Source organism: Pseudoliparis swirei, chromosome 7, assembly GCF_029220125.1.
Source record: "Pseudoliparis swirei isolate HS2019 ecotype Mariana Trench chromosome 7, NWPU_hadal_v1, whole genome shotgun sequence".
Lineage (NCBI taxonomy): Eukaryota > Metazoa > Chordata > Actinopteri > Perciformes > Liparidae > Pseudoliparis > Pseudoliparis swirei.
The window spans coordinates 29160781-29188212 of NC_079394.1; the positions used below are offsets into that span (position 1 = coordinate 29160781).

The 27432-nt window shown below is 41.4% G+C and overlaps 2 protein-coding genes and 1 long non-coding RNA gene across 4 annotated transcripts in view; 2 read left to right on the forward strand and 1 right to left on the reverse strand.

Moving 5' to 3' along the window:
- Window positions 1–27432, reverse strand: part of LOC130196675 (protein NLRC5-like) — a 1158129-nt gene that overhangs the window by 967032 nt on the left and 163665 nt on the right. The window contains 1 exon segment of the mRNA XM_056418994.1: window positions 15551–15724. Coding sequence (XP_056274969.1) covers window positions 15551–15724 — 174 coding nt within the window.
- LOC130196713 (dual specificity testis-specific protein kinase 2-like) overlaps window positions 1–27432 on the forward strand; it is a 64202-nt gene that overhangs the window by 23886 nt on the left and 12884 nt on the right. The window lies entirely within an intron of this gene.
- Window positions 6659–9589, forward strand: LOC130196733 (uncharacterized). Of its 2 annotated transcripts, XR_008832299.1 has the most exons (6): window positions 6659–6708; window positions 7337–7361; window positions 7601–7763; window positions 7890–7978; window positions 8565–8643; window positions 9495–9589. It is a non-coding gene; the product is annotated as an uncharacterized LOC130196733 (long non-coding RNA). The 2 variants fall into 2 exon arrangements; XR_008832298.1 differs by lacking the exon at window positions 6659–6708 and having other exon boundaries at window positions 7165–7361.

Consider the following 27432-nt stretch of genomic DNA (forward strand, 5'->3'; position numbering starts at 1 on the left):
TTTCATCTTCTTTAGTAAACAGACATTTAGTTAAAATCACGTCAGTGAAAGAAGAAGAAAAGATGACAGAAACAATCTGTTCATCATCCGATCAGATGAGTTCATGTTTTAATGTGAACTCCACTTCACAAGGTTTCCTGCAGCTGGTAGCAGACGTGTAGAAGCAGCTTACGGCCGGAGGATTCATGACTTCAGAGAGAAGATGAACCTGATCACAAGGATCACAACAAGTTTCATTTCAACACTTATTTCATTTCAATGGATAAATGTTTGGTTCCTTATGTGTGAATAAATAACTCTTTTTATGAGGAACATTGACTCACTCAAGTAAATATATATAAATATATATATTAGGGCTGTCAATCGATTAAAAAAAATTAACTAATTAATCGCACATTTTGAAATTGCGATTAATTAATCGCGATTAATCGCGATTAATTGCGATTAATCGCAATTAAAAGTTAAAAGTTCATTCTTTTTAAAGACCAAACTTCACACAGAGCTGTGTTTCAAAGAGGCTCCTACCTATAAAGTGCCAGCGAGGTATTTAATATTGTGGATGATAAATTGTTTCTTCAGTTTCTTCATCAGATTAGTAAAAAAAAAAGAAGTATATTGAGACCCCATTGGTCCTGTCATCTTTAACACTGAACAACAGCAGAACCAGTGGCCTTGGTAAACTGACTGACATTCAAATATGTCCTGTTAACCCTCTGGAGGCTGGGGGCATTTAATACATTTTACAAAAAAAATGTAAATTCACCTTTTAAAGGCGTTTTCATATGACACATCCCCACGTGTTCTACATCAAACATTCCAGAACAATCTCAGCTCTATATATTGAGGCTCATTGTCCTTGTGCCGTGTTCTCTGGTTCTCTGACTGACAGGCTGCTAATGAGTCTCACCTGTGAGGTGGGAGGTCCTTTGTGATTTACTGAGTGTTCATTGGTTGTTTCTTTCGCAAAATGTTGACAGACAAACGGATTGACCAATCACGGTGAAGGTTTCGTGTGACGAGTTCTTTCCGCGCCGAGTCACCCGACACGTCGCCTCCGTTCCTCTGTGTATCAGGGGAGACGGGAGGAAGGAGGAGCAGGAGGAAACCGACTGATTCATCCACAGTTTAAACTGATTTCTGCTTCTTATTTTCGGAAAATAATTGTTTTAAAAACGGAAACAGTGTTAAACCGTACTGCCGCGGTTTGACACTAGGTTTGAGTGTAAAAACTTCAACGAACACCGGAAGTAAACAAAGTTGCGTTAATTGCGTTAAAATATTTTAGTGCGTTAACGCGGCCAAATTAATCGCATAGATTAACGCGTTAACGCTGACAGCCCTAATATATATATATATATTAATAAAGTATGGTACATATAGTATACTCATCAATACTCTCTGTCTCTCTCCGTTACATTCTGTAGGTCAAGGACAGGGGGCCCCTGACCCTGTGGCCCCTGACCCGTGGCCCCTGACCCTGTGGCCCCTGACCCTGTGGCCCCTGGCTCTGTCCCATAGGCCTGTTCAGTAATCCATCAGCAGCATGAAGCCAGACAAGTGTCATGATTGTATATCAGGTATAATTAAAATCCTTGAGGTCCAGTTAGAGAGAGTTTCCTCACTAAAGGTCAGAACATCAATGTCAGATATGCGCTCTATGATTTTGTGCCATATGCATTGAAGTAGCCAACAGTTGTATTAACGTGTGTATGTAGTAAACAACTGACTGTCAAGTTAAATAAAGAAAACTAAACTGAATAACATCTACAACATATTTATTATTACAGATTTCCAAATGAACTGGATTAATTATGAATAATAAATACTCTAATAATAAATACATTATCTTCACTTATTTAAAGTGAAATAAAGGTTGGATTTGAAAAAGAATCTGGTTATGAAACCATTTGTTTCAGCTCATTTCTCTCTGTTCACATCAGTGATCATCAGTTAATTCATGTTACATTAAGATCATATTGGGCTCTTATCTTTATTTATAATTCAGTGAACTGTTAATATTAATCTGATTTATTGAAGGGACCTTAATGTCTAGGTTCCAGCAAAGAATCAGAAGAGACTGCACTTTGCCTTGAGGAGAGAGAGATATTGTGTCTGCAGCTCAAGGATAGCTACACGCCTGACCGTATTCAACATTCACACTTGTTATCAATATTTACACATACGAAGAGGGACGCACGGCCAACAGACAGCCCCCACCCGGGGGTAAGAGGGATGGGATATGCTCCTGTGACGAGATCTGGGGGGAAGCGATTGCATTTTGATGTGCTGGGGAGAAGCGTGGGTTCCTGGGCCTAGACAGGTGTGTTGAGGAGAGCTCCCCGTGTGATTGCAATCGCAGGTGAGCATTTTGTACTTTGCTTGTGATCAGTCAATAAACGTCTCCCTAAAGGAGAGAACTATAGCAGACTCGTAGTATTGTATCAGCTCTTCCAGGCTGACAATTCTGAAATACGTTACAATTTGGTGACCCCGAACGTTGGTTGGCTGACCTGGACGGTAACAGAGAGCTTTTGACCAGAGCGGTGACGTCCGTTTCCCGGACTCCCGACCAAGGGTCGGCGGCTGTTCGGCGGTTGACAACCAGAGGATCCTCATAAACAACAGGTAAAGACAACCTTTTTAATAATATGTCTGTATTGAGTACACTAAATTAGGTTGTCAACGGCGGATAAGCCTCTTCCCGTAAATTAAAAAGATAGACAGTTAGAAAATTGTAACTGATCACATGTAAAGTATAAGCACATAATCACACTGTTAGGGATATAGGGAGTGTCCATTGATAGGGTATAGTTAGGGAATCTAGAGCTGTAGCTGTGTTAGCAGTAGGGAATTTGGAGACTAGGGCCAGGCACGTGCACAGATAGAGCCCTAGTGGTGCTCAAGCTCCTCCCCTTTGCCCTGGATGAGTAAAGTGTCCTTTTTGCTGGAGCCCACTTTTTTCATTCATCCGTATTTAAGAATAAAAGTTACTCTCTCTGCCATCAAGTCCCCCCAAATGTGTTTTAATATCCGACGGGGCATTTATTTGAGTTCTTGTGAGAATTTCGCCCCGACATGCTCCGCGACGCTCACAAGGAATACCGTGCCAGTGATCGGATTTTCGGGTCAATCAGAGGAGTGGCCGCTTTCAATACAAGTTCCATGTAAATGGAAATCACTCTGTTTTGACCAATCATTTTTGATGTCCACCGCCTGCCCAGTGAACTTGGTTGGAAGAGACATTTTGTGTGCACAGAACGTTGCTATGCAAATGACAAAAGACTGTATTACAGTTACGTTCCCAGATGGGACCCAGCAAAACTGTGCCACACCCAGATACAACAGTCGCCAAATGTTTCAACAGGAGACTAAAGAGACACTTGAAAAAGAAGCGGAGGTCTGGTGGGGCAGGGTCGATGATTATGACATCACAGCCCTGCATGACACCATCATGGAGTGGGGACCTTGGGTCAAAGTCTTGCATCCATACTCAGCCCCGGAGGACCAAATACACTGCACCTTGAACTACTCCCTGGTACAAGAAGAGAATTATGAGATTCTATGGGAGGGCCTGGAGCACGAGAGTGAGGCACATGGATACCCAACTGTCAAGGCTCGAGAGATCTATGTGGGAAAACAAGGTGTCGCGGCGGCTGTAGAATTGACAGCAGAACTGAAAGTCTTATATGCTCTTGATGACACCTCGGTTCCACATATCACGCTGATGGTCCAAAGTGGAGGAGAAGCAAAGAACATGGGTCCGATGGTGAAAGCAGGGGTTGAAGCTACGGACTGGGTGCCCACACAAAATAAGAACTTACACTACTCCCCATCAGAGAACATGTACAGAATTGCACACACATCGGAGGTTCAGTTAATCCCAGAAACACACATGCTTAGCCGAACACATGGTAGAGAAAACACTGATCACGGAGACACTGAAAACATGCTAAGCACATTTCCAGACACCTTTTGGACAAAAGGGGGAGCTGATGTTGGACTGATACCGATGGCTCCCGTAGAGATAGAGTTAAAACCAGGGACGATTCCAATTTATCGTTCCCAATATCCATTAAGGATAGAACAAACGGTAGGGATTGCTAAAACAATTGAAGGGCTGTTGACAGCAGGTGTTTTGGAAAGGACGTGGTCCCCCTGGAATACACCTATTAATCCGGTCCCTAAACCTGGAAAACCAGACTACAGAATGGTTCATGATCTGAGACCGATCAATAAGGTCATAGTGCCGACGCACTATGATACTCCAAACCCATACACAATGTTGAATGCTGTGGGTCCAGACAAGACATGGTTCACCTGCATTGACTTGGCAAATGCTTTTTTCTGTGTTCCGCTGGCTGAAAGTTCGAGACAGATGTTTGCATTTTCCTATCAGGGAAAGCAGTACACCTACACACGCCTGCCACAGGGCTATCTAGACTCACCTTCCATTTTTAACTATGTGCTCAAGAACATTCTGTCAAAGATAGAGTTACCAGCTGGAGTGGTGCTATTACAATATGTTGATGACATTTTGCTAGCAGGAACCAGTTCAGAGTCAATTATGGAGGCAACAAAGGTGGTTTTGAGTTGGACCCAGGTAAATGGGTTCAAGGTCTCAAAGTTGAAGTTGCAGATTGGGAGGCAGAGAGTAACTTTCTTGGGGAGAGCAGTGGCTAAGACAGGGCAAGCTATGACTGAAGAACAGAAATCATCAATTTTGCAGCACACAAAGCCAGTGACAGTAAGAGAGATGATGACATTTTTGGGTTTGGTGACCTGGAGTAAAAATGTCATTGCTAATTTTTCCGAGCAAGTGTCCCGGTTGAGAAGACTTATACAGGGCGCAGGATATAAAAATTACTCAAAGCCGTTGGTATGGACTCAAGAGGCAGACGCCGCATTCATAGCCACTAAACAGGCCATGGCCAGCGCGACCACGTTGCATGCACCTGACTATTCTAAGCCATTTCACCTCGATGTTGATGAAAAGGACGGATTTGTGAATTCTGTCCTATTTCAAAAGGGGGAGGGGGGAACAGATAGAAGGATTTTGATGTACTACAGTGGGAAGATAGACAATGTGGAGATAGGGCACCCTACATGTGTCAGACACGTAGCGGCAATAGGAAAAGCACTGATAAAAACAGCCCATCTAACGATGGAGCACCAGACTGTTGTACATTCCACACACGGAGTAGTGGCGTTTCTACAGTCGAACGCTTTCACACTCTCCGCGGCAAGGCAGACTACTCTGCAAAACCTTTTGACAAAGACACACATACACTACGAGGCCTCAGCTAAAAATATGGCCACACAGATGGGTAATGTGGACGAGCATGTGTGTGAAGACGCAACGGACCGTGAAATGAAGTTACACCTGACCTTAGAGAAAGAGCCACTGACTGAACCAGACGACACCTACTACTGCGACGGACATAGCCATCAGACACTAGCTCGAGAGATAGTGGCGTCGTATGCGGTAGTCAGAAGAGCAAGTGAGGGCTGGGAGATAGTAAGAACAGGCATAGTTCCACAGCCAGCGTCAGCACAGACAGCAGAGTTAGTGGCACTAACAGAAGCATGCAAGGCAGCAAAGGTAAACAGAGTGAATATTTATTCAGATTCAGCATATACCCTACAAGCAGTACACATAGACCTATGCCATTGGAGACGAAAAGGTTTTGTGACTAGTAATGGCTCTCCAGTGAAACATCTACGACCGTTACTGGACCTCTATCATGCCCTAAAAGAACCAAAGCAGGTAGCAGTAATGAAGTGCAAGGGACATCAGACAGCGACATCTGAGGTAGTGATGGGGAACAACGCAGCAGACCTAGCGGCTAAGGGCACAGCAGGGTACCGACCCAAGAACCAGATGATGCAGGGAAAGGAAGAACCAGAGAAGGACAGGCTAGACTCAGACCACATTAAAAGGGTGCAAGAGAGGGCAACACCTACAGAGAAACAGGCTTGGATAGAGAAGGGGGCGAGCCAAGACGATGTGGGGATCTGGAGAAGCCATGAAGGGAAAGTTGTAGCCCCGGCAGGTCTGTTGAACATGTTGTGTCAGGAAGCACATAGCAGAGGACATGGTGCAAGTGGGAAAATGATGACATTGCTTACTCAGAACTGGTGGCATCCATTCATGAAAGAAATAACTAAATACTACGTTCAGACCTGTGAAATATGTTGCAAACACAACCCCAAGGCAGCTCTGAGAGCGGGGTTAGGAAGTTTTCCTGCTCCAACGGCCCCCTGGAAGGAAGTAGTCATCGATTTCACAGACATGGGAATTGGGAACCGTGTCGAGAGAAAGAGGTATCTGTTGGTATGTGTGGATCCTTTCTCCCGGTGGGTAGAAGCTATCCCCACAAAGTCAGAGAGGGCAGCAGAGGTGCACTGTAAAATGTAATAGTAAAGTTTACTTAAAAAAATTAGTGCGCTTTACTCATTTCTGCTTACTTTGATGACCTTACTTTAAGAAACTTAGTAAAGAACACTTTTTGGTGAGTAAAGTTATTAAACTTATTATCTCAAGTAAGCTTTACTTTAAAAAAATGAGTGAGGCGGACTCGGAAGAAACTCGGGCGGACTCGGCAGCGCTCGGCTCGAATACGCATGCGCAGTCGACCACTGAAGACGTTCTTTGGCCGAGACGGATTGGCGGCAGCGAGAAGGCAGTGCAGGTGTGCGAGTTACTTTAAGGTAAGTTTCAGCGTCTCAATAACGTTTAGCTGTTCATGTCCTTAGTAAACATCGTCGTATCTTCGCCATATTGTTCATATGTATATTCGTAGTTGAATCTTAACTTTACGAAGCGTTTAATGTAAGCTAGCTACCGTCAAAAGTTCAAAACAAACGAGTCACAATGTTAATGGCAGACATCGTCGTGGCCGTCTCACTCGTGTGCGTTAACGCAGCACTACGTCACACAACGCTACTGTCACTGAGTTAAGAGTGAATGCAATGTGAGGTTGAATGTAACGAGGAATAATTCAACCACAACCGTATGATGGAGAACTTCTCGGCCACAGCAAATGTGGTACAACGTTTTTTAATTTTTTACTGATACATCATTTCCTATTTTGTGATATTTACTGGAAATGACATCCATTATAACCAATAGCAAGTTTGAAACTAAGCTCACTGCCAACCTCCCTACAGACTATTTATGACTTCAATCTATCTATCTATCTATATCTAGGATAAGCATTTCTAATCATATTTGTCTGTGAAATCTTCCATTAAACTGATGGCTTTTTAGCCGTAAAAATGCATCTTGACGAGGAGTTATTTGCAGTTTGACTAATTGCTTTTGTTGTTTCTTTTGTAGGCTTTGAAAAACCTGGCAATGAATTGTAAGTATTGCTTATTTTCTTCTACACAGTACTGCATAACACATGGGCGTTGCCAGATTGAGTCCATGTCTTCACACAGAGTGTCTCCTGTGGCGACCATGAAGGGCCGATGAGGGAGCTGATGAAATCTGTTAAATCTAGAAGCCACTAGTTTTCTGCCCAGTGTGATGTATCATGTTGTAATGTGTGTACTGTAGGTCTAATATGACTAAATCTTAATTTATTTCTCTTTCCGTTAGATTCTGGCTGAATTCTGTCACTTATCAAGCAAAAATCTGAGTTGCAATCAGAGTTCTTCAAAGATCTCGACAAATACACTCCTCGCTTCCTGGAGAAGTTCAAGACCCAGAGGGGGAAAGTGTCGGACAGAAACTTGGATATCTGCAACAAGTCACACCTGGGGTAAGTTTCTCAAGCAGTCATTTTTCTTTATGTGGTTAATAAAGTAGTGTCACAGCATTGCATGCAGAGCTGTCAAATGATTGTCCTTTAACACTTGTGAATTGTGTGTTTAAAATGTTTTTTTAGAGTACAGATGTGACTGGGAGGTGAACAGCAGTCCTCCGTGGCTCTCCCGTCATCCTTGGAGATGACAACGCAGACTTCTTCAAGAATTTGTAAGTAGACTTTAGTCAAAATTATTTAATTCCACACCACAGGATGCCCAATATCTCTCATGTGTTCTGCCTGTTAATCTTTTGGTATTGGCTACTTCTCTTCCAATCAGTGCTTCTATACTTTTTGATTAACTTATCCCTGATTGGGGCCCTTTTAGTGGGATCTCCCGTCTTTCCAGTCGGGTCCAGTTGCAGCTCTCTAGTCGCGCCATTCAAAACCCAAAGGCCTTCAAAATAAAAAATTACAAATCATATCACACCTAAATGGGCATCTGTACACCTTCACATGTCTGCATGATGGTAGAGGGGTTCTACTAATATCTCCTGTTACCAAAAAAGGGTTTTCACTTGTAACATTATCGCTATTTCTTTGTTGCTTTTGGGCAATATGCTCGCTCTACTGCCACAGGAGGTTCAGGAGCAGCCAGTATGATGCAGGTGTGACCGCTGACGATGGTAGGTACCTGTTCAGCCTCCTGTGGTAGGAGCACATTTCCCAGAAGCAGCAGTGACAAAGAAATGTGGATGTTTACCACGAATATGGTTGGTTGCCCACGTATTAAACGTTGGTCTTTCTTTATTGAAGGTGTGAGTTTAGGATGGCGTGAAGCTTCGACTTGACCCTATGGAAACACAGCAGATGCCACCAAAGGGTCCTGATCGGGGTTTGTTGTGTTACGTACTCCCCCCCCCCCTTTGTGTTGTCCTCTTGTTTTCTCTGCTGGGCAGGTGCACTTGGCCCGCCTCTGGCTCCGCCTTCTCCAGGTGTTCCTAGTTGACACTCAGCCGAGCTTGGCGCGGGTGTTCACCGTTGCCAATCAGCCGAGTGTAAAGGAGGAGACGGAAGGAGAAGAAAGAGGTTCATTACTGGGGAGGGCTCCGCTGTGCCGGAGCGCTTTTGCCTTTTGTTGTGTTTCCTGGAGGACGTGTTATATAGGTTGTTTTCGTGTCTTTGTTGGTGCCGTTAGGTTCTGTGGGGTGTTGGGTAGCGGAGGAAGACTCTGGGTTCGACGGCCGCTGGAGTGGCTGGTCCAAGTCCCCTCCGTCTTTTTGTTTCTTTTACCCGTTCTCCAGTGACATTGTTTGATTACGCGAATAACGCGTGTTGCTCGCTGTAAAGTGCTTCGCGTTTTCTTATTCTATTGTCATGTTGCGTCTCCCTCAAGAGCCACTACCGCAGAGTAGGGAGGCGGGACGTAACAGTTGTGATGCAACTGCATCGACCTGTCCTCAGGCCCTTCGACATTCTGTTGTTTACATTTGCTCTATTATTGTTGTTCCATTCAAATATCATCCCTATTTGTAAATATGATAATTCATATTCTTTATTATTTGCTTTTGCAATCATTCAGTGAATCACATGATCAATGAATTAATCATCGCACTCACTCCTGAGCATCTTTCACTTGATTATCTAATAATATCAGAATCCAAGTAAACATTGTGTGTTCTACCATAGAAATGCAACGTGAAATTTGACATGTAATTGTGTTTTTTATGCTGCTCTTGTTATTAGGACTCTGATGACCTTCTGGACGTGTCCCACACCTCCATTGGGACCCTGACGGTGCTGAAGACATGGTGGCCTCCTCACTCGCTGGACCTGGAGTCTACAACTGCCATCGTTTTGGGAGGAACAGTCGTGATGGGTGACCGTGATAATCTTCCCGTGCCCTGTGGCTACTCTTGGGACTTATTTACCCTGAATTTGGAGTATCCTCAGCAGTGAGGAACACCTTCTGAATTTATTCATAGAGTGCTTCTCACTTGGACCAAAAACCCTAAAATACAATCACTCAAAATCTACTGATGCCGTGAGGGACTGTGTTCATGATGTGCAGTCAGGCCGAGAACTTCACCCTTCTATCTCAATAGAACTCTTTTATAGAAAATGTCTGTTTTGTTTTTCTGTAGTTAAATTTAGCAAATGCCGAAAACGCTGTGTTCATCATATTTCTGCGTTACAAAACCTAATCTGGCAACATGTTCAGCATTTTAAGCACGTTGTTTGAGTTTTAAAACATGTGTTTTTCTTCTAAATAAACGTTGTCTTCCATTGTAACTGTTCTCCTTCTTTTGTTTCAACAACACAGTTTTAGTTCAGCTTACTTGATCATTTTAAGGCAATCGGTTTCCTCACTATTTCTAAGCAATGGGATCTCATTGACTATTAAAGTTAACTAGTTCTTATTAGTACTGTTTACTTAATATAACTTGGATCTTTTAAGTTGTCTTTTTGAAGTTAACCTAACTAATAATTGTTAAGTTAACTATACTAATGTTTACTGCAATTACATGAGTTGCCTAAACTTAGTTTCTTTTAGCTTTAAGAACTTAAAATTATTGAGCTACTTTACTTAGAAATGTTGAGGCAATCGGTTTCCTCACCTTTTTCAAGTAAAGTCAACTTATAACATACTTAAAGATTTTTAAGTTACCTTCACGTGTATCTTTTAAGTTGTCTGAACTGACATATTATGAGTTGACTTAACTTATGTTTACTCCAATTACATCAGTTGCCGAAACTCATTTATTTTTAGTTTTAAGAACTTAAAATTATTGAGCTACTTTACTTAGAAATTTTGAGGCAATCGGTTTCCTCACCTTTTTCAAGTAAAGTCAACTTATTACATGATTAAAGATTTTAAGTTACCGTCACTCGTATCTTTTAAGTTGTCTGAACTGACATATGAGTTGACTTAACTTATGTTTACTCCAATTACATCAGTTGTCGAAACTCATTTATTTTTAGTTTTAAGAACTTAAAATTATTGAGCTACTTTACTTAGAAAATGTGAGGCAATCGGTTTCCTCACCTTTTTCAAGTAAAGTTAACTTATTACATTTTACAGTGTGGTAAAGTGGTTAACTAGGGAACTCATACCTCGGTTTGGCATTCCAGAGGTAATCAGATCAGACAATGGTTCATATTTCTCCAATTCAGAACTACAAGAGATAGAGACAACCTTCGGCATCACTCACAAGTTTGGAGCAGTGTATCATCCGGCATCCCAGGGACTTGTAGAGAGGGCAAACAGGACCATAAAAGAGGGACTAGGGAAAGTATGCGCATAAACTAAGTTGAGCTGGGTTGAGGCCCTACCAATAGTACTGTATGGGATTAGGTCAAGTCCAAACTCTAAGTTGGGAATAAGTCCCCATGAAGTACTTACGGGTAGGAAAATGCCATGCCCATTGACCTCTACCTTGCCAACCACGGTCAGCCAGTTGCAACACCAGCATATGGAAATTTCAGAGTACATGAGGAAGTTGAATAACGCTGTCATGAGTATCTCTCAACAGGTGACGGAGATCCTGTCCACGGAAGAAAAAGGAGACGCTGCTCCAGTGAAAGTGGAGGACTGGGTCCTGAGGAAAGTGGCAAAATTCAACTGGATGGCTCCCCGCTGGGAAGGTCCATATAAGGTGGCGGAGGTAACCTCACACTGTGTAAAGGTGTGGTTGAAAGAAGATAAAATAAGTAATTGGATACACAAGACGCATTGTGCCCGAGCTCTGACCCCGAAAGACAGAACATTGACCCTGGTCAGGAGTGAGTTAAAAGAAGTGAACAGCCGCCAGGAGGTAGCAGCACCAGAGGAAAAGGAGAACATTTCTGAGGACGAGGAAGAGCCCAGATATTGCCTAAGAAGCAAGAAATTAACATCGAACCCCAACATTAGTGGTTAAACAGTCCTAGCTTTTCATAATAAAAGTAGATCCAGGATTAGAAATACTCACGACTGCAAGAATGAGAACCGGACTAGAATGCGACACAAAAGCTGTTTTATGGGTCCTTCTAACGATATGTCTTTCAGCGGGGCTCCCTTTCATGTGGTGGGAACAGCTGAAGAACCTGGACCAGCCTGAGAATAGAACCACCACCCTCTCCCCTCGGCCCGGCATCAAGTCTCCCCTGCGAGTAGAGAGAAGTGTGCCGCCAACCCTAAACCCGGTCCTATATGTCAAGAATGAGTCTGGATCGCAGGCTTTCCAGGTAGATCTGTGTAGCATCATTAACTGTGGGAGCGACCAACTGGGGTGGAGGGGTTATGACGTCTACATGTGCATCCTCCCCTGGGGAGAACCGGTCAGCCCCCGTTGGTGCCCAAACTGGACATATGTGTACTGGACTTCGAGACCAGGTGGGTGGGTCCGGCAGGGAGATCATTGGAGTAAATTCCAGGGGAAAATTAGTCTAATTAGAGGTCAGGCGATCACCACATCAGAAGGCTGCAACCCACTCCTCATCACCATAACAGACCTAAAAGAATCACCATTCTTTAACGAGGTAAAAAGCACGTTTTCCTTAGTGGTGGGGGTGGATACGATCGGGAGGGATCCAATGGGTACACTAAGAATTACTATACTACCGCTCGATAATGTAACAGTAATCTCAGGCTCAGATACAGGGAACGACTCCCCAGGTGGAGTACAGCGGGTGGAGCTGGAAAACTTCACCTTTGATGATAAATTAGCTGTAGAGACCGGGTTCGATCTTGCTAATTACTGGATGAAGTGGATAACAACTGCAGCACACGGGTCAAACGCAACAGACTGCGTCGCTTGTGCCAACCCAAGGCCCAGTTCATGGACTGTACCATCAGTACTAAGCCGACCAGAGGACCTGGACTGTCTTTTAGACCTCCATATAAATGAGAACCCGGGTAACGATTGCATTGAATGGGAGAAATATTTTCCTGGCTCCCCGGCAACGGCTCTACCACCGATCTTCACCCCGATTAAAAATAACTATTCATGCCTAACTAGGACTAGTGCGACCGGGATACGATTAGGTGATCTACCCGGAGACTGGTGCAGCAGTAAGAGGAGTGTAACAAGTTGGGATAAGGTAACTAGACTGCAGTACTCTAGATCAGACACATACTGGTTCTGTGGGGGAAGACGATTGTTGAATGTCCTCCCCAAGGACTGGCAAGGAACCGGTACCTCAGTCTCACTAATAGTCCAGATCCAAGTAATCCCCCTACACTCAAAGAAATGACTCATTGGATGAACTCAATTAAATTTTTGGCAGATTTTCCATTCAATAATTATGTGCAACTCCAACTCAAATTTAGCACATCAGTGCAATACAATGTAATTAAGTTAGTCCAACTCATTTGTATCAAATACATCTAAAATAAAATAACGATATTCATTAAATTAAATTAATTTGTGTTTGTCCAACTCAAAATATAAACTAACTAACTAAAAAAATATGCAAACTCCACGCAGAAGGAACGCCCCGACTGGGAATTGAACCCACGGGCCTCTGGCTTAGAGGCGACAGTGCTAGCCACTACACCACCGTAGAGCCTTGAAAGTGTCTTCACCTCATGCAAACAACTGATTTTCAGAAGGCGCATGCGCAAAGGGTAGTCCTCAATGAAACACATTTATTTTGAGTTGATATGGACACCATCTAACCTAAATAAATCTAATAAATGAAAGTATTCATATATTTTGTGTTACACCCATTAAATATAAATATATATTTTTGTAATTGATTTATTTAAATGTATCAAACAATATTTAAATGTGTCACCTCTAAGAAGGGCTTGAATCTTTTTTTTGAGTGTAGGAGCCCAGGAGCTTGCCAGTTATGTAAAAAACCCGGGTCCCCTGGATAGGAAGAAGAGGAGTTTTGACCTGCACGCTGGCTCTCCCATCTATTTTGACGCCATCGGAATACCCAGAGGGGTGCCAAACGAGTAAAAATTAATAAACCAGATAGCAGCAGGTTTCGAATCAGTGATCCCATGGATAACCATAAACAGAAATGTTGACCGCTTAAACTATGTGCACTTCAACATCCAGCGTCTGACTAACATGACCCATGACGCCTTCACTGGAGTGCATGAGCAGCTGTCTGCCACCTCAATAATGACGTATCAGAACAGGTTGGCACTCGATATGCTGTTAGCAAAAGATGGAGGAGTGTGCTCAATTTTTGGCCAAATTTGTTGTACTTACATCCCAAATAACACAGCCCCGGATGGATCTTTCACCAAGGCCCTAGAGGGTCTCAAAGCGCTGTCCCTTGAATTGGCAGAACACTCAGGCAAGGTAACCCCCTTTAATAACTGGCTAAACAATATGTTTGGGAAGTGGAAAGGCGTAATCATCTCTGTGGTCCTCTCCGTAGTCGTAGGGGTAGTAGTGCTGGCTTTATGCGGATGTTGTTGGATCCCCTGTATCAGACAGTTATGCCTGAAGTGTATCACCACAGCTGTGGACTCCAAATTGCCCCAATCCTATCAGATGGCCCTGTTAGCAGAGAAGGTGCGGTTGCTGGAGAAGGATGGAGAGGATGAAGACGATGGTGAGCAGCTAAGTATCAACGGCGATGGATCCGAGGAAGAAACCGAATTGGACGCTCCCGTCCTGTACACATAACTTGCTAAGGTTCGACCATATCCCATATAGTGCACACAAGCACACACTTAAAGAGGCGTGAGACTGTTATGATAGGGAGGTTTTTCATACTGTGTTTGTATTAGCATACTATGTGCTCAGAGGAATATCCAGTAGAAAGAAGAGGGTTACAAATACCTGGAGACAACGGTTCTCTAGTACGAGGAATATAAAGATCCTGGATATAAGAGGGTTCAGCTTAGCTTTTTATGACATCTATCAAGTTTTTGGATAGCACACTACACTTATTTCTACTTATAATGTTGAGATGTCCACTCTGTACTGATATCACACTCCACTTATTTAGTCTTATTGTTGTTAGAGATTTCCACTCTGTACTGATTTAATCACACCTATTTCTACTTATAATGTTGAGATTTCCACTCTGTACTGATATCACACTACACTTATTTAGTCTTATTGTTGTTAGAGATTTCCACTCTGTACTGATTTAATTACACCTATTTCTACTTATAATGTTGAGATTTCCACTCTGTACTGATATCACACTACACTTATTTAGTCTTATTGTTGTTAGAGATTTCCACTCTGTACTGATTTAATTACACCTATTTCTACGTATAATGTGCAGATCTCCACCCTGTCACTGATTGAGCCAGTTCTTCTAGATTTATATTAAAATTTAGTTACATAATGAATTATGTAAAAATGGGGATTGTTAATATTAATCTGATTTATTGAAGGGACCGTAATGTCTAGGTTCCAGCAAAGCATCAGAAGAGACGACACTTTGTCTGTGAGGAGAGAGAGATATTGTGTCTGCAGCTCAAGGATAGCTACTCGCCTGACCGTATTCAACATTCACACTTGTTATCAATATTTACACATACGAAGAGGGACGCACGGCCAACAGACAGCCCCCACCCGGGGATAAGAGGGATGGGATATGCTCCTGTGACGAGATCTGGGGGGAAGCGATTGCATTTTGATGTGCTGGGGAGAAGCGTGGGTTCCTGGGCCGAGACAGGTGTGTTGAGGAGAGCTCCCCGTGTGATTGCAATCGCAGGTGAGCATTTTGTACTTTGCTTGTGATCAGTCAATAAACGTCTCCCTAAAGGAGAGAACTATAGCAGACTCGTAGTATTGTATAAGCTCTTCCAGGCTGACAATTCTGAAATACGTTACAGAACCCACCTCAGAGTCTCCAGGCTACAACGTGGACTCTCCAGAAAACCAGTCAGCAGCTTCACTCCTGAATCCAGCAGCCGGTTGTCTCTCAGATCCAGTTCTCTGAGACTGGAGGGGTTTGACTTCAGAGCTGATCCCAGAGAAGAACAGCCTTCCTCTGTGATCCCACACTGTGACAGTCTGTAAACACACAAAACAACACACAGAGTTTATTATATCAATACACAATGAATCATTATTGACATCATGAACACGAGTGGCTTTCACTTTGGTTTCATCTTCTTCTGTAAACAGACATTTAGTTAAAATCACGTCAGTGAAAGAAAAAGAAAAGATGACAGAAACAATCTGTTCATCATCCAATCAAGAGGAGGACGGACTTCATCTTTCAGTGAACAGCATTTGCTGAGTCAGCTGCTTTTTGTCGTGGCGTTGTGTTTGTTGGTCTCTGGTGATGTTTTTGTTATCGTGAAGCGACCCTGTCCAGGGGGCTTTGTATTTGGAGGTCTGTCCTCAACCCCCTCAGGCCCATCATGGGGAGGCAGTGTGCTGGTGGAGGTGCGTGGCTGTGATTGGTGGTGGAGCAGAGGGAGGCGGGTTGGACCTGCTCTGGGAACCGGGAGTGAGTTAGTCTGTTAGACGAGGCGTGTTGATGAAACTGTCCGTGCTGTTAGCGTCAGAGCGTCAATGTGTTGCTGAATGCTATCAATAAGCTGTCTCTGTGAAACCGACCCACGTCACCATGGGTTCATATCCTTCATCTGAGGGGAATCATGCTGAATGTGTCTCTTGAGTGAGCCGTGTTGTCGTGACGCAGTGTTGTTGGGTTGACTTGTCATGAATCAATGTGACAGGTTCTTGAGGATCAGTTCCTGTGGTCATGACATCGATGTGGACGACATGCAGCACGTGTGTGTGTGTGTGTGTGTGCTCTCTGTGTGTGTGTGTGTGTGTGTCTGCTCCCTGTGTGTGTGTGTGTGTGTGTGTGCTCCTGTGTGTGTGTGTGTCTGCTCCTGTGTGTGTGTGTGTGTGTGTGCTCTGTGTGTGTGTGTGTGTCTGCTCTCTGTGTGTGTCGCTGTTGGGCTTCAGGGGACATTTAATGCACTTGTCAAATGGCGCCTGACCCTTTGGCCCCTGACCCTTGGCCCCTGACCCTTTGGCCCCTGACCCTTTGGCCCCTGACCCTTTGGCCCCTGACCCTGTGGCCCCTGACCCTGTGGCCCCTGGCTCTGTCCTATAGGCCTGTTCAGTAATCCATCAGCAGCATGAAGCCAGACAAGTTGTCCATGTCGTGCTTCAGGGGTGTCAAACTCATTTTCACCGAGGGCCACATCCGCCTCATGGCTGCCCTCAAAGGGCCGGTTGTCACTAACACGGTATAATTCTAACTACTCCAGAACATATTGTTAAATAACTGTCTTTGCATTTGTTTATTGTTTATTTAGGTGTACTTATATAAATGTATAACTATATATGCAAATGTATTTAATATTATAGAATAAATCTATTTAATTTCATTATATTTATTTTAACCCACATTACTTTATCAAAGATCAAACAAACATTATTACATTAACTTTGTTAAAAGCTTTGTCACAGTTGAGACAGGTGGTTCTCCACTGGTCTGGGCAGTGGTTCTCTACTGGTCTGGGTAGTGGTTCTCCACTGGTCTGGGTAGTGGTTCTCCACTGGTCTAGGTAGTGGTTCTCCACTGGTCTAGGCAGTGGTTCTCCACTGGTCTGGGCAGTGGTTCTCCACTGGTCTAGGCAGTGGTTCTCCACTGGTCTGGGGCTGTGGTTCTCTACTGGTCTGGCTTTGGGACGCACTATCACCCCTGAATGACAAGCTGAGACCTAACTTGAGGGACATTTTTAACTTCTCAAATGTATTTAATGAAAAGATGGTGCAGTTTGAACCTGAGAGTTCAGAATATCACAGTATGCACAACATTACTAGTTAGTAATATTCCCTTTTACAGTCAATTATGAACCAACAAGTGAATATTAAGGACACAAGGTAATACAACATACATTACGACTCAGTAACTTCAGACTTTAAAACTAGGGCTGTGAAACGAGAAAAATTTTTAATCGGATTAATCACAGGTTTTTGTGGATTAATCATGATTAATCACATATTACCGATATTCTCGGTATATTTTGTGAGAACATAGAGATTTATGACAAAAGACGGATATATACATTTATACATTCTTCTATACAATGGTGCTGCAACTCAGCAGTTATTTAGCAGTTTTCTTCCATATGGAACATTAATACATCTTCATCCTAAACTGAATGTTTAACCCTCCTGTTACCTTTCGGGTCAATTTGACTCCATTCAATGTTTAATGTCGGTGTTCTTTGGGGTCAATTTGACCCCAGGCTGTATTTTCACTGTGTCAAACATATCAGAAATATCAACTTTTTATTTATTTAAGGGCTATTTAGGTAGTCAACAAACAAACATAAAGTACCTCACACTTAAACTTGGCAATATTAATTCTAATAATTTTCTGGAGGTTTTAATTGCTGGGGTCAAAATTGACCCGGTAAATATGTTCGTAAATGTAAAGCTAACAGGAGGGTTAAACAGAGCATTTTCTCTTGTTTGTCAACCATTAACTCCACCATGATACAATCTAAAGGTGGACAGATTGACAAGTGACTTTTTTTTGCTCGGTCGATGCGCGCGCACGGAGCTCTGTGGCGCGCCAGGCGGAGATCGATAAGTGTTAACGCAACGAAGAGACAGAAATGACATGCTGCTGTGGAGATCGATCAACAACAGACGTTTGGTTTAATAAAGAACAAAGGCGTGCTCTAGAGAACATGTCAGGGCGGGCCAATCTTTTAATGTCATGCGATCTACCAACACTACGCCGCGATCGTCTGGCAGGACGCGATCGACGTGTTGAGACCCTGATCTACAGGAAGTAGAAGTCGTAACAAGGTTTCCGGAGGTGAACCTGCGGAAGGATCATTACCGATGAACAGACCGTCTGCATGAGAGCGGACATAGTTCAGATTGAAGTGGTGGATTGGAAGCTCATTTTGCAAGTGACTTTTTTTTCGTCCCGACGACCAACAACAGACGGATTGGAAGCTCATTCTGCGCATGCGTTAAATGCGTAAAATAAAAAAAAATAGTTAAACCTGTAATTGAATTAACTGAGTTAACGCGTTATTTTTCACAGCACTATTTAAAACATGGCTAAACAGTGCTTTCATGCATAAACATGAAATAAAAAAGTCTGGTTTTAAAAAGCCTCAAAAGATGTAATGCATGTCTCACTCACTGAACCTCTGACACATAAAGCTGCTCTACAAGTCAGAGTCTTGAGGAGCAGCTTTTATACACAAACTATAAATACATGAAACAAGGGTAATTTAAAAAGATTCACATATTCAACATTAACTTTTCTTCTGAACAACATGAAGCAGCACTCACTTCAACCTTAGTGACCACTGACATAGACCTGATGGAGGAATTCATAATAGGGGAACTGGGGATGTTTGTTAATACAAAGTCAATGTGGTCACACACGCACGCGCGCACGCACGTCTGGATGTCCGCCAGGCGTGTGAATGACAGGACGTGAAAAAAGCGCCTCATTCGGGCTGATTTTTTAAACTCGGGCGGTAAAAGTACGTGAGACTGTTCAAATGCTCCGCGTGACGTCACTGACGTCACACCGTTGAATCAGAACCTACGGAGGATATCGATCTTCTGGAAGCGGCCATCATCCAGAAGCTGCGTGTGGCTACGGATAATATAATATGTAATATTAATATTATTAACCCAGACTCGAGGGCTTGATGGTCCGACGTGTGTGGGACTTTCTCAACAGAACAAAGAGTGTGTATTTCTTCCGTGGTGGACGGTGGTAACGAGCTGTTATCTGCCACGTTAAGCCACGCCCCCTCTCCGGCGCTTCAAGCCCGAGTGAAGAAAACGTGACGAATAGTCCGGCGACTGAACTCACGCGAGTCCATTTAGTAAAGCAACGCAAGGGTTCGCCTCTCCTCTGGCGTGAACGCAGCATGAAGGAGCTTGAACAGACCGCAGTCCGCGGCAAAAAAAATGACCTTCAAAATAAAAGCACAAGATTTTTTTCCTCCCTTTTTTAAGAAAAGGCATATTTATTTCATGCCGTCGCGGGCCACATAAAATGACGTGGCGGGCCACATTTGGCCCGCGGGCCATGAGTTTGACACGTATGTTGTAGAGGACGACATGCAACGAGGCAGCTGATGTGAAGTGGAACATGTCACCAGGAGATGAAACACTTGATGGATCAATACGTAGATCCATCAAACAGTTATTGATTAAACATGAAGGTGCTACACTAGCAGCAGACAGTGAACCCACCTCAGAGTCTCCAGTCTACAACGTGGACTCTCCAGAAAACCAGTCAGCAGCTTCACTCCTGAATCCTGCAGCTGGTTGTACCTCAGATCCAGTTCTCTGAGACTGGAGGGGTTTGACTTCAGAGCTGATCCCAGAGAAGAACAGCCTTCCTCTGTGATCACACAGCCTGACAGTCTGTAAACACACAAAACAACACACAGAGTTTATTATATCAATACACAATGAATCATTATTGACATCATGAACATGAGTGGCTTTCACTTTAGTTTCATCTTCTTTTGTAAACAGACATTTAGTTAAAATCACATAAGTGAAAGAAGAAGAAAAGATGACAGAAACAATCTGTTCATCATCCAATCAGATGAGTTCATGTTTTAATGTGAACTCCACTTCCTGGTTTCCTGCAGCTGGTAGCAGACGTGTAGAAGCAGCTTCGGCGGAGGATTCATGACTTCAGAGAGAAGATTAACCTGATCACAAGGATCACAACAAGTTTCATTTCAACACTTATTTCATTTAAATGGATACATGTTTGGTTCTTTATGTGTGAATAAATAACTCTTTTTATGAGGAACATTGACTCACTCAAATATATATATATATATATATATATATTGTGGTATCTATACTACTTTTAGATACCATGACTAAAATCCTATGATAGACTGTCAATAAGCTTCTTAGATACACTAATGAACAAACAGACCAGAGCAAAGACTGACAACCAAAACCTCAGAAGAAAGTGAGAACATGCAAAACTTTGTTAGATATTTGCTAAGATACGTTTTTGGAACCTTTTCTCAGAATTTAACATGGACTTTTCTTTTCTGTTGAAAATAAATTGTTCATTTTAAACATTGATTTGAGTTTTATTATCCTGATATGAAATGACATCTGCATTTATATATATATATATACATAACAGGATTGGTCTATTTTTCTATGAGAATTTTTGGAGACAATTTTCATTCATCAGTATTTAATGTATCTCTCTGTCATCAGTAAAGTGAATATACTTTATTTGAATTCTTGTAATTTCCTGACATTGAGTAGTTTTTTTTTTCATTTGAGTGCTGGAAGCTGATTTCTCCTCTGAGAGACAGACACTGAGTCTGACTTGTCCCTGACTTGTTTTGTGATAAATAACCACATTGTGTGTGAGTCAATGTGATTTTAAATAAATAAACATTCGATTTAATCATCATGTTTTCTTTTATGTTGAAATAAAAAAAAGTTCAAAAGAAAAAAAAAAAAAAAAAAAAAAAATTCTTATTCGTTCATTTAACAACTTCTATTTTCAATGACATGTTTCAGTATGTCAGACAATATTCCCTTTATTCTCATAAATTTTGTTGAACATTTGATTGTCCATTTCTCAAATCTGTTACATTCTGAGGATCTGAGTTGACCTAAGTTCATCAAATATTGAGTTGGTTCATCTTATGGAAAAATCTAGTGACTGCATGAACGCTATACTGCAAATCATCTTTGGTTGTCCTTACTTTTCAGTTTCTGCAATGATAGCTTCACCGGGTCACTCAAATAGAAGACAACTGACCAGTTGAGAACATTGAATCTCCATGTTAGTTCATTTTAGAACCAAAGCAACTGGTGACACAATGATTAACATAACTATTCAGCTTGACCTGATTAATATCAGGCTTTCAACTATCAGCAAAATATTAAATGTAAAAATTGATTAAAATAGTCGGCCCTTTTATGCAACAGCTATATACATGGCTATTAATTCAAAGATTTTTTGCCACTACAACTCAGTGTTGACCATTTCATAAGGAGTCTACTACTTTAACATTGTATTACAGGTTGAAAAGTTTCATTTTAACGCATAGGGTTCTCTTGTTATCATCCCTGTAAAAGAGTTCCCTACATGTATTTCGAATTAATGCTTAAATCTCTGCTGTTTACATAAACGTCAGGAGCTGTAAAATTTTTTTTTAAAACTTTTAAAATTAGGGAAATGGGTTTTTTAAGCCCTTTTCCCCTTTTGGGTTTTTTGTGTTCACCCCCATTTTAAACCCACCCTACCCAAACCCCTTTTCCAAACCAAACATGTTCACAGCTATTTAAATCTTTTCCATTAATTTTTTTTATTGGAAAAAAAGATTCAAAGGAATTTAAAAAATTGGAAATTTAAAAATTTCTCTTTTAAGGCCCGTTTCTATTAAAATATTAAATTATCCAAGGAAATTTAAAAATTAGACCCTTTTTAATTAAGTTTAAAATTTTTGACATTTTTAATTAAAAACTGGTTTAAAAAGTTCTTTTAATTTTGCTATCAAGTTTGGTTTGATTTATTTTTTCTTACATTTCTCAAATTTTACAGTTTAAATTACCATTGGACTTGGCGTTCTTATTAACTAATCCAAGTTTTCCCCCAAAAACTTTACTGAATAATTTACTTTCAAATTAAAAATAATGAAATTACCATTTATTATTGATTAACTAAAAGAAGCCCTTTTAGAACATGCCTCACTAAAAATTACTGGTAAAAAACACCATAATTTCGACATCTCGGGCTTAGGGAAAAACAAAAAATTTTTTTAAAACCTTTCATCGAGGAATTTAAAACTCTTGATTAAAAGTGCTTTCATCCATATTCAAACGAAGATTGCAATTCGGCACTACCATTTAAAACCGAAGGGTTTACCCTTATAAAACCAAAATTTAATATTTTATTCCCAAAATGTTGTTTAATTATTTGAACCAATCATTTATTAATTTTTTTGAATAGAAATTTTCATATATTTTTTACAATTATCTAATTTACCAAATGGGGGTAAGTCAATTTTGCAATCTGGCCCTGGGCCCCCTTTTTACATTAGATGGTAGGCAAAAGAAACTGGATTTGGCCGAGAATTTAAGGGCCCCGGTCTCAAATGAGTTTTGGGACATAAACAATTCCTATAATTTACAATGTACCTTTAAAATTAACGGGTTTAAAATTTTTTGGGGGATTTTTAACAGGTTACCCGGGTTTTGCTTTTCGACAATAATTAATTTTTAAAACTTAAAAATTTGACTATTTTCGCCTTTTATCGCTTTCTTAATTATTAATCCCTTTATAGATCCTATGTCAAAAAATCTGTACCGGGGATTCCGAAAATGTTTCCGGGGCCACAACCTCACTTTAGGACGACTCATTTCTTTTTGAGTTTAATCAAAGGATGAGGGCAACATTTCCTTCCCCGGTAAACTTTTTAAGGTTGTTCTAGTAAAATGTAAAAAGTCTATCCAACCCGTTTCCGTACTGTTCGGGTTAGATCAGTTGATCCCTTTTAATCTCATTTGCACATCCATTAGTTTATATGTGGCCTAAAAACCCATTTAAATGTCCAAAATCAGTTTCTTACCTTAACGTCTTTGTAAAATGGCTTTCGGCAATTTCCTCCGCCCTGAGACCTTCCTTTAAGTTAGAAAGGGGGCATCCGGATTTGGCATAAACCCGACTTTGAAGCATCATCAGTTTAACGTCTTAAAGGATGACTCATTTAAACTCTTTTGAATTAAGAATTTTTAAAAAATTTCAATTCTTTAACCTAGTTTGGCTGGTCTTGTTCCATAAAATCCTGTTGGGCCGCAACATATAAAATTTAATGGTAAATCTGCTCTGAACAACTCATAACAAGAAGTTGAATTTTTATTCGGAATATGACCCCCCATTATATTTGCCCTTAATCTGATGGCAACTCTTTCAAGGGCCTAGGACCGTGATTAGCAACTTCACGGGGGGTAACCCTACATTTAAACCCTGACCCTATTATTGTTTTTTAGTTTAAAACCCCAAAAAACCTATTTTAAACACTTACCGGTAAACCTGTGTTTCTATTTAACAATTAATAAGCCGTTTCAATCTTGTACCCTTAAAATGGACCTGCCCGGGGCCAACCTTGGGGCCCTGCCTACTTTCCAAATTCTTTCTTAAACCCTTTGGGGCAATACCCAAACCATTTCCGAAAATTCCCATATTCCTTAGGTTTCAACTTCGGCAATTTTAAACGTTATATTAGTGCCATCGAATTTTTGGGGACCCAAGCCTGATACTTTTACCAGGAAAGTTTAGCCGTGCACTGATTATTATTTGGGCCACTATCCGCGACAGTCAAGCCTGCCCCCTTCAGAGTAATTTCCTTTACCAGGGTCACTGCAAACCCCTAATTTCCCCCAACCAATGTCTTCGCATTTCCTTTGGATCATGACCCTATGCATCAAGTACAGTAGGTTTTGGCTTCAAATAATTTTCTTCTCCTTCTTGCAATTATCATGGGAGCTATTATGGCACCTCTCGACACCTGTGGTCAGTTTAAAACAGTCCGACTTTCCAGCCCTTTCCCCAAATTAAAGGGATCAAATCGCTACTTACCGCTCCTAGGTTAAGTTAGGGCTAATGACATCAAGGAAAATATATAAATCAGACTAATTTTTCTAAAGCTATGATCAACCTCGCTATCAAAATTAAAAGGGGGAAACATTACCTAGTTCCCAGTTTTTTCCCCCGAGAAAACGGACCTAGCTGGCCTAAACCTTGCTCCAACTGTCCATATTTGTGCTTTTATCCTTTGACGCAAACACTGCTAAGGCGTAAATTCCAGTAAATTTCCTTAGCCTTAATTTTCAGAGTTAAACGTTGTTTTCAGTTTTATAGTCATGAATCCAGTTAAGGTTTTTATACCAACGCTTTTGGTTGTGACCTTTTTTAATTTCACGTTAGCCAATGGCATGAAATCTAACTCCCTCCAGCATTTTTCCCTGACAGTCTCCACCTTGGCCCCTATAATTACTTTTTGTCCTAGCTACCAATGTTTTTGCGGCCAATGCCCTTTCAGTTGATAGTCTTATTCCCCGATTGCCCAATTTTTTACATATTTCCCTTAAGTCCCGGGAGCTGATATTGCCCTTTTATCCCCTGTGGCTTTTATGAGTTTTACCGTTGCCACTCCAAAGGGCCCGTCATAAGTCGTGCCCTCCTGATTCAAACACGGATAATTAACATTAACTTCAGTAAATGAAAAATTAAAGTCTAATCTAAACTTATAACAATTTTGGGTTTAAATCGAATAACCATTCAAAGGTTGGAGAACCCCCTTATGGGTTTAAACTAAGACCTAAACCTTAGGTAGCATTTCATGCCCACATTTGTCCAGTTTTGTTACCGAAACAGATGTGACAGGATTTTTATTAACTCGAATTAAATTCTTGCCGAGTCCGTTAAAAATTATCCAAAACATTCATTTTTCTTTAACCGAGCAAGGTCATGGTACCGGTTCCTCAAAGTACGTTGACCATTCTAAGGAAAAGATCATTTTGAGGAACCCGGGCTAAACATTTTTAAGAAGCACATTTGGCCCCAGGTGACTGACAAAGGTACCCATTCAGCCCTTTAGCATTGGCAGAAACGTGCTTCAAAAGGTTAAATTTCGCAAAAGCCTAGAATATGAAAAACTAGCACGTTTTCTGAGCATTTTAGCACTTGAAGCCTTGAAATCAAGTCAAAAATCTGAAAATGTTAGGATTCAAGGGCTACGATCAACATTCCAGGTCACAGTGATTTAAAAGCAATTGGTTGACCCTTGAAGCGGTGCAAAATAATATGGTTTTCCAAAGTAAACATTGGCCCACTGGCTGACCTTTTTGCCAGAAGTTCCCGACCGTTTAAAAATTGTCGACCATTTTTATTAAGAAGTTAAGGGGAAGTAACTTCCCCGGTGTCCTGCGGGCTAAACTTAATTTTGAATCCTAGGTTCATCTTTATTGGCCCCCTTTTACCAGTTAAGTCATTACCACCTTAAACGAATTTTGCTTTAGGAATAAATCTTTATAATAAATAGTCTCTCTACAATTTTTCAAAGGTACAAAAATTTATTATGACGGTAGTGATTTAACGGCTTTCCTTTTAAAACATTTTCCCTTGGATGAAACGGCTTTAATGTTCACGAAAGTTTTCGCAAAGAAGCTATGACTAACATTTGGGCACGGTACGCCATTCCGTTTACTAATTAGGGTTAATTTTAAATAGCTAAACCTTTTAAAATTTCGGCAAAGCTACAAAAACCTAGCGTCACTCTGAACCTGCATTGGGCACTTTCACCCGAGGTTTTAACAAATCGAGAATGAAAATCTTTACAAGTTAATTCAGGGCCCCCACATGAATCGCATAGGCTGAACAGGTTAACAGGCATTGGCTTTTCAGGTATCTGGCTCAAATAAACTTCAGTGGAAAAAGGAGAACATTGGTCACCTGTCCATGGTACCTTTTTGGCCTCCCTTAATTCCCACGTAACAGACCCTTGGCCATTCTAACTTGGGGGAACCGAGTCAAGTACAAATTACAGGTTTCCCCATCCCCTCCACCTTGGCTCAGGTAACCTGAATAGAGGTTAATAGCAGCATAATAAAGTGGCCCATGGTTTGCTACAAATGGACATCAGATTTAATGTCAGTATAGAAAGAAATCGTTGAAAATTTTGACAAATCATCTATAAGTGCAAAGGTTTTTGATTCCCCTGGAAATTAATTCATTCTCCAAATTTCCCCATGTTTATCATCAATTTTAGGATTTTTTTCTAGGGTTTCATGCGAAAAAACGACAACATTCGGTGATATTGGCCCGACCAATGCCACCTAATGCATAATAAAAGTAAGGGGTTATGATTGAAAATTAAATTGGAATCGTTAAACAACTGTTAAAGGCTCAAGGGTTTTCCCCCCCAATAGGAATTTGGGAAGTTTTCCATGACCCGTGCATGGGTGCACACGCGTAACCACCGACGCTCCTTATCCCTGTAATTTGAGTAATTGGAAAATTTCGTACCAAAGGGGTTTTTCAACTCCTGGTAACAATTCTGAACTAGCAAATCTTTATGCCAATTCTCTAACCAGTCGTTACCTGCTAAGTAATGGCTTCGAACCTGGACCCGAGTTCCGATGTTCGCAAGTTTGCCAACCCGGGACCACAAGGAACCCCTTTGGGGGGGGACTTTTCCCCACCCCAAAAAAATCCCTTTCCCCCCACGGCCTGGGGCCCCACGGCGGGTTTTGTTATCCGTGTCCCCGGGTTCCCCAAGCCGGGCTCCAAATTTTTCCTAATTTTAAAAATAAAATTTAATTAACCCCCTGGTTCCCTCCCCCTTTTGTAGGGGTTTTTGGTTTAAACTCCCCAGACGGGAAATTGGGCCTTAAATTAAAATCTTTAGGATAAGTTAAATTCTTTTGGAAGCAAACCCCCAATTTTACCCCAAATTTCTTTTCCCTTTTTACGGGAAACCCCTTTTTTTGTCCAACTGGGTTGGTAATGCCCCTTCTAAAACCCCGAGGTATTTCGTTCTAATAATTTTGGCACATCCCAAACCAATATGTAATTTTAATTTCCCCAAAAACGTTTTCGTTACTAAGGGTCTGTTAATACTTTTTACCCGGGGAATGAAAAGACTTCCAATAATTATCGGTATGGTACCAACAAGTAATTCCCAAAGGGACATAATTCTTATTACCTGGAGGTA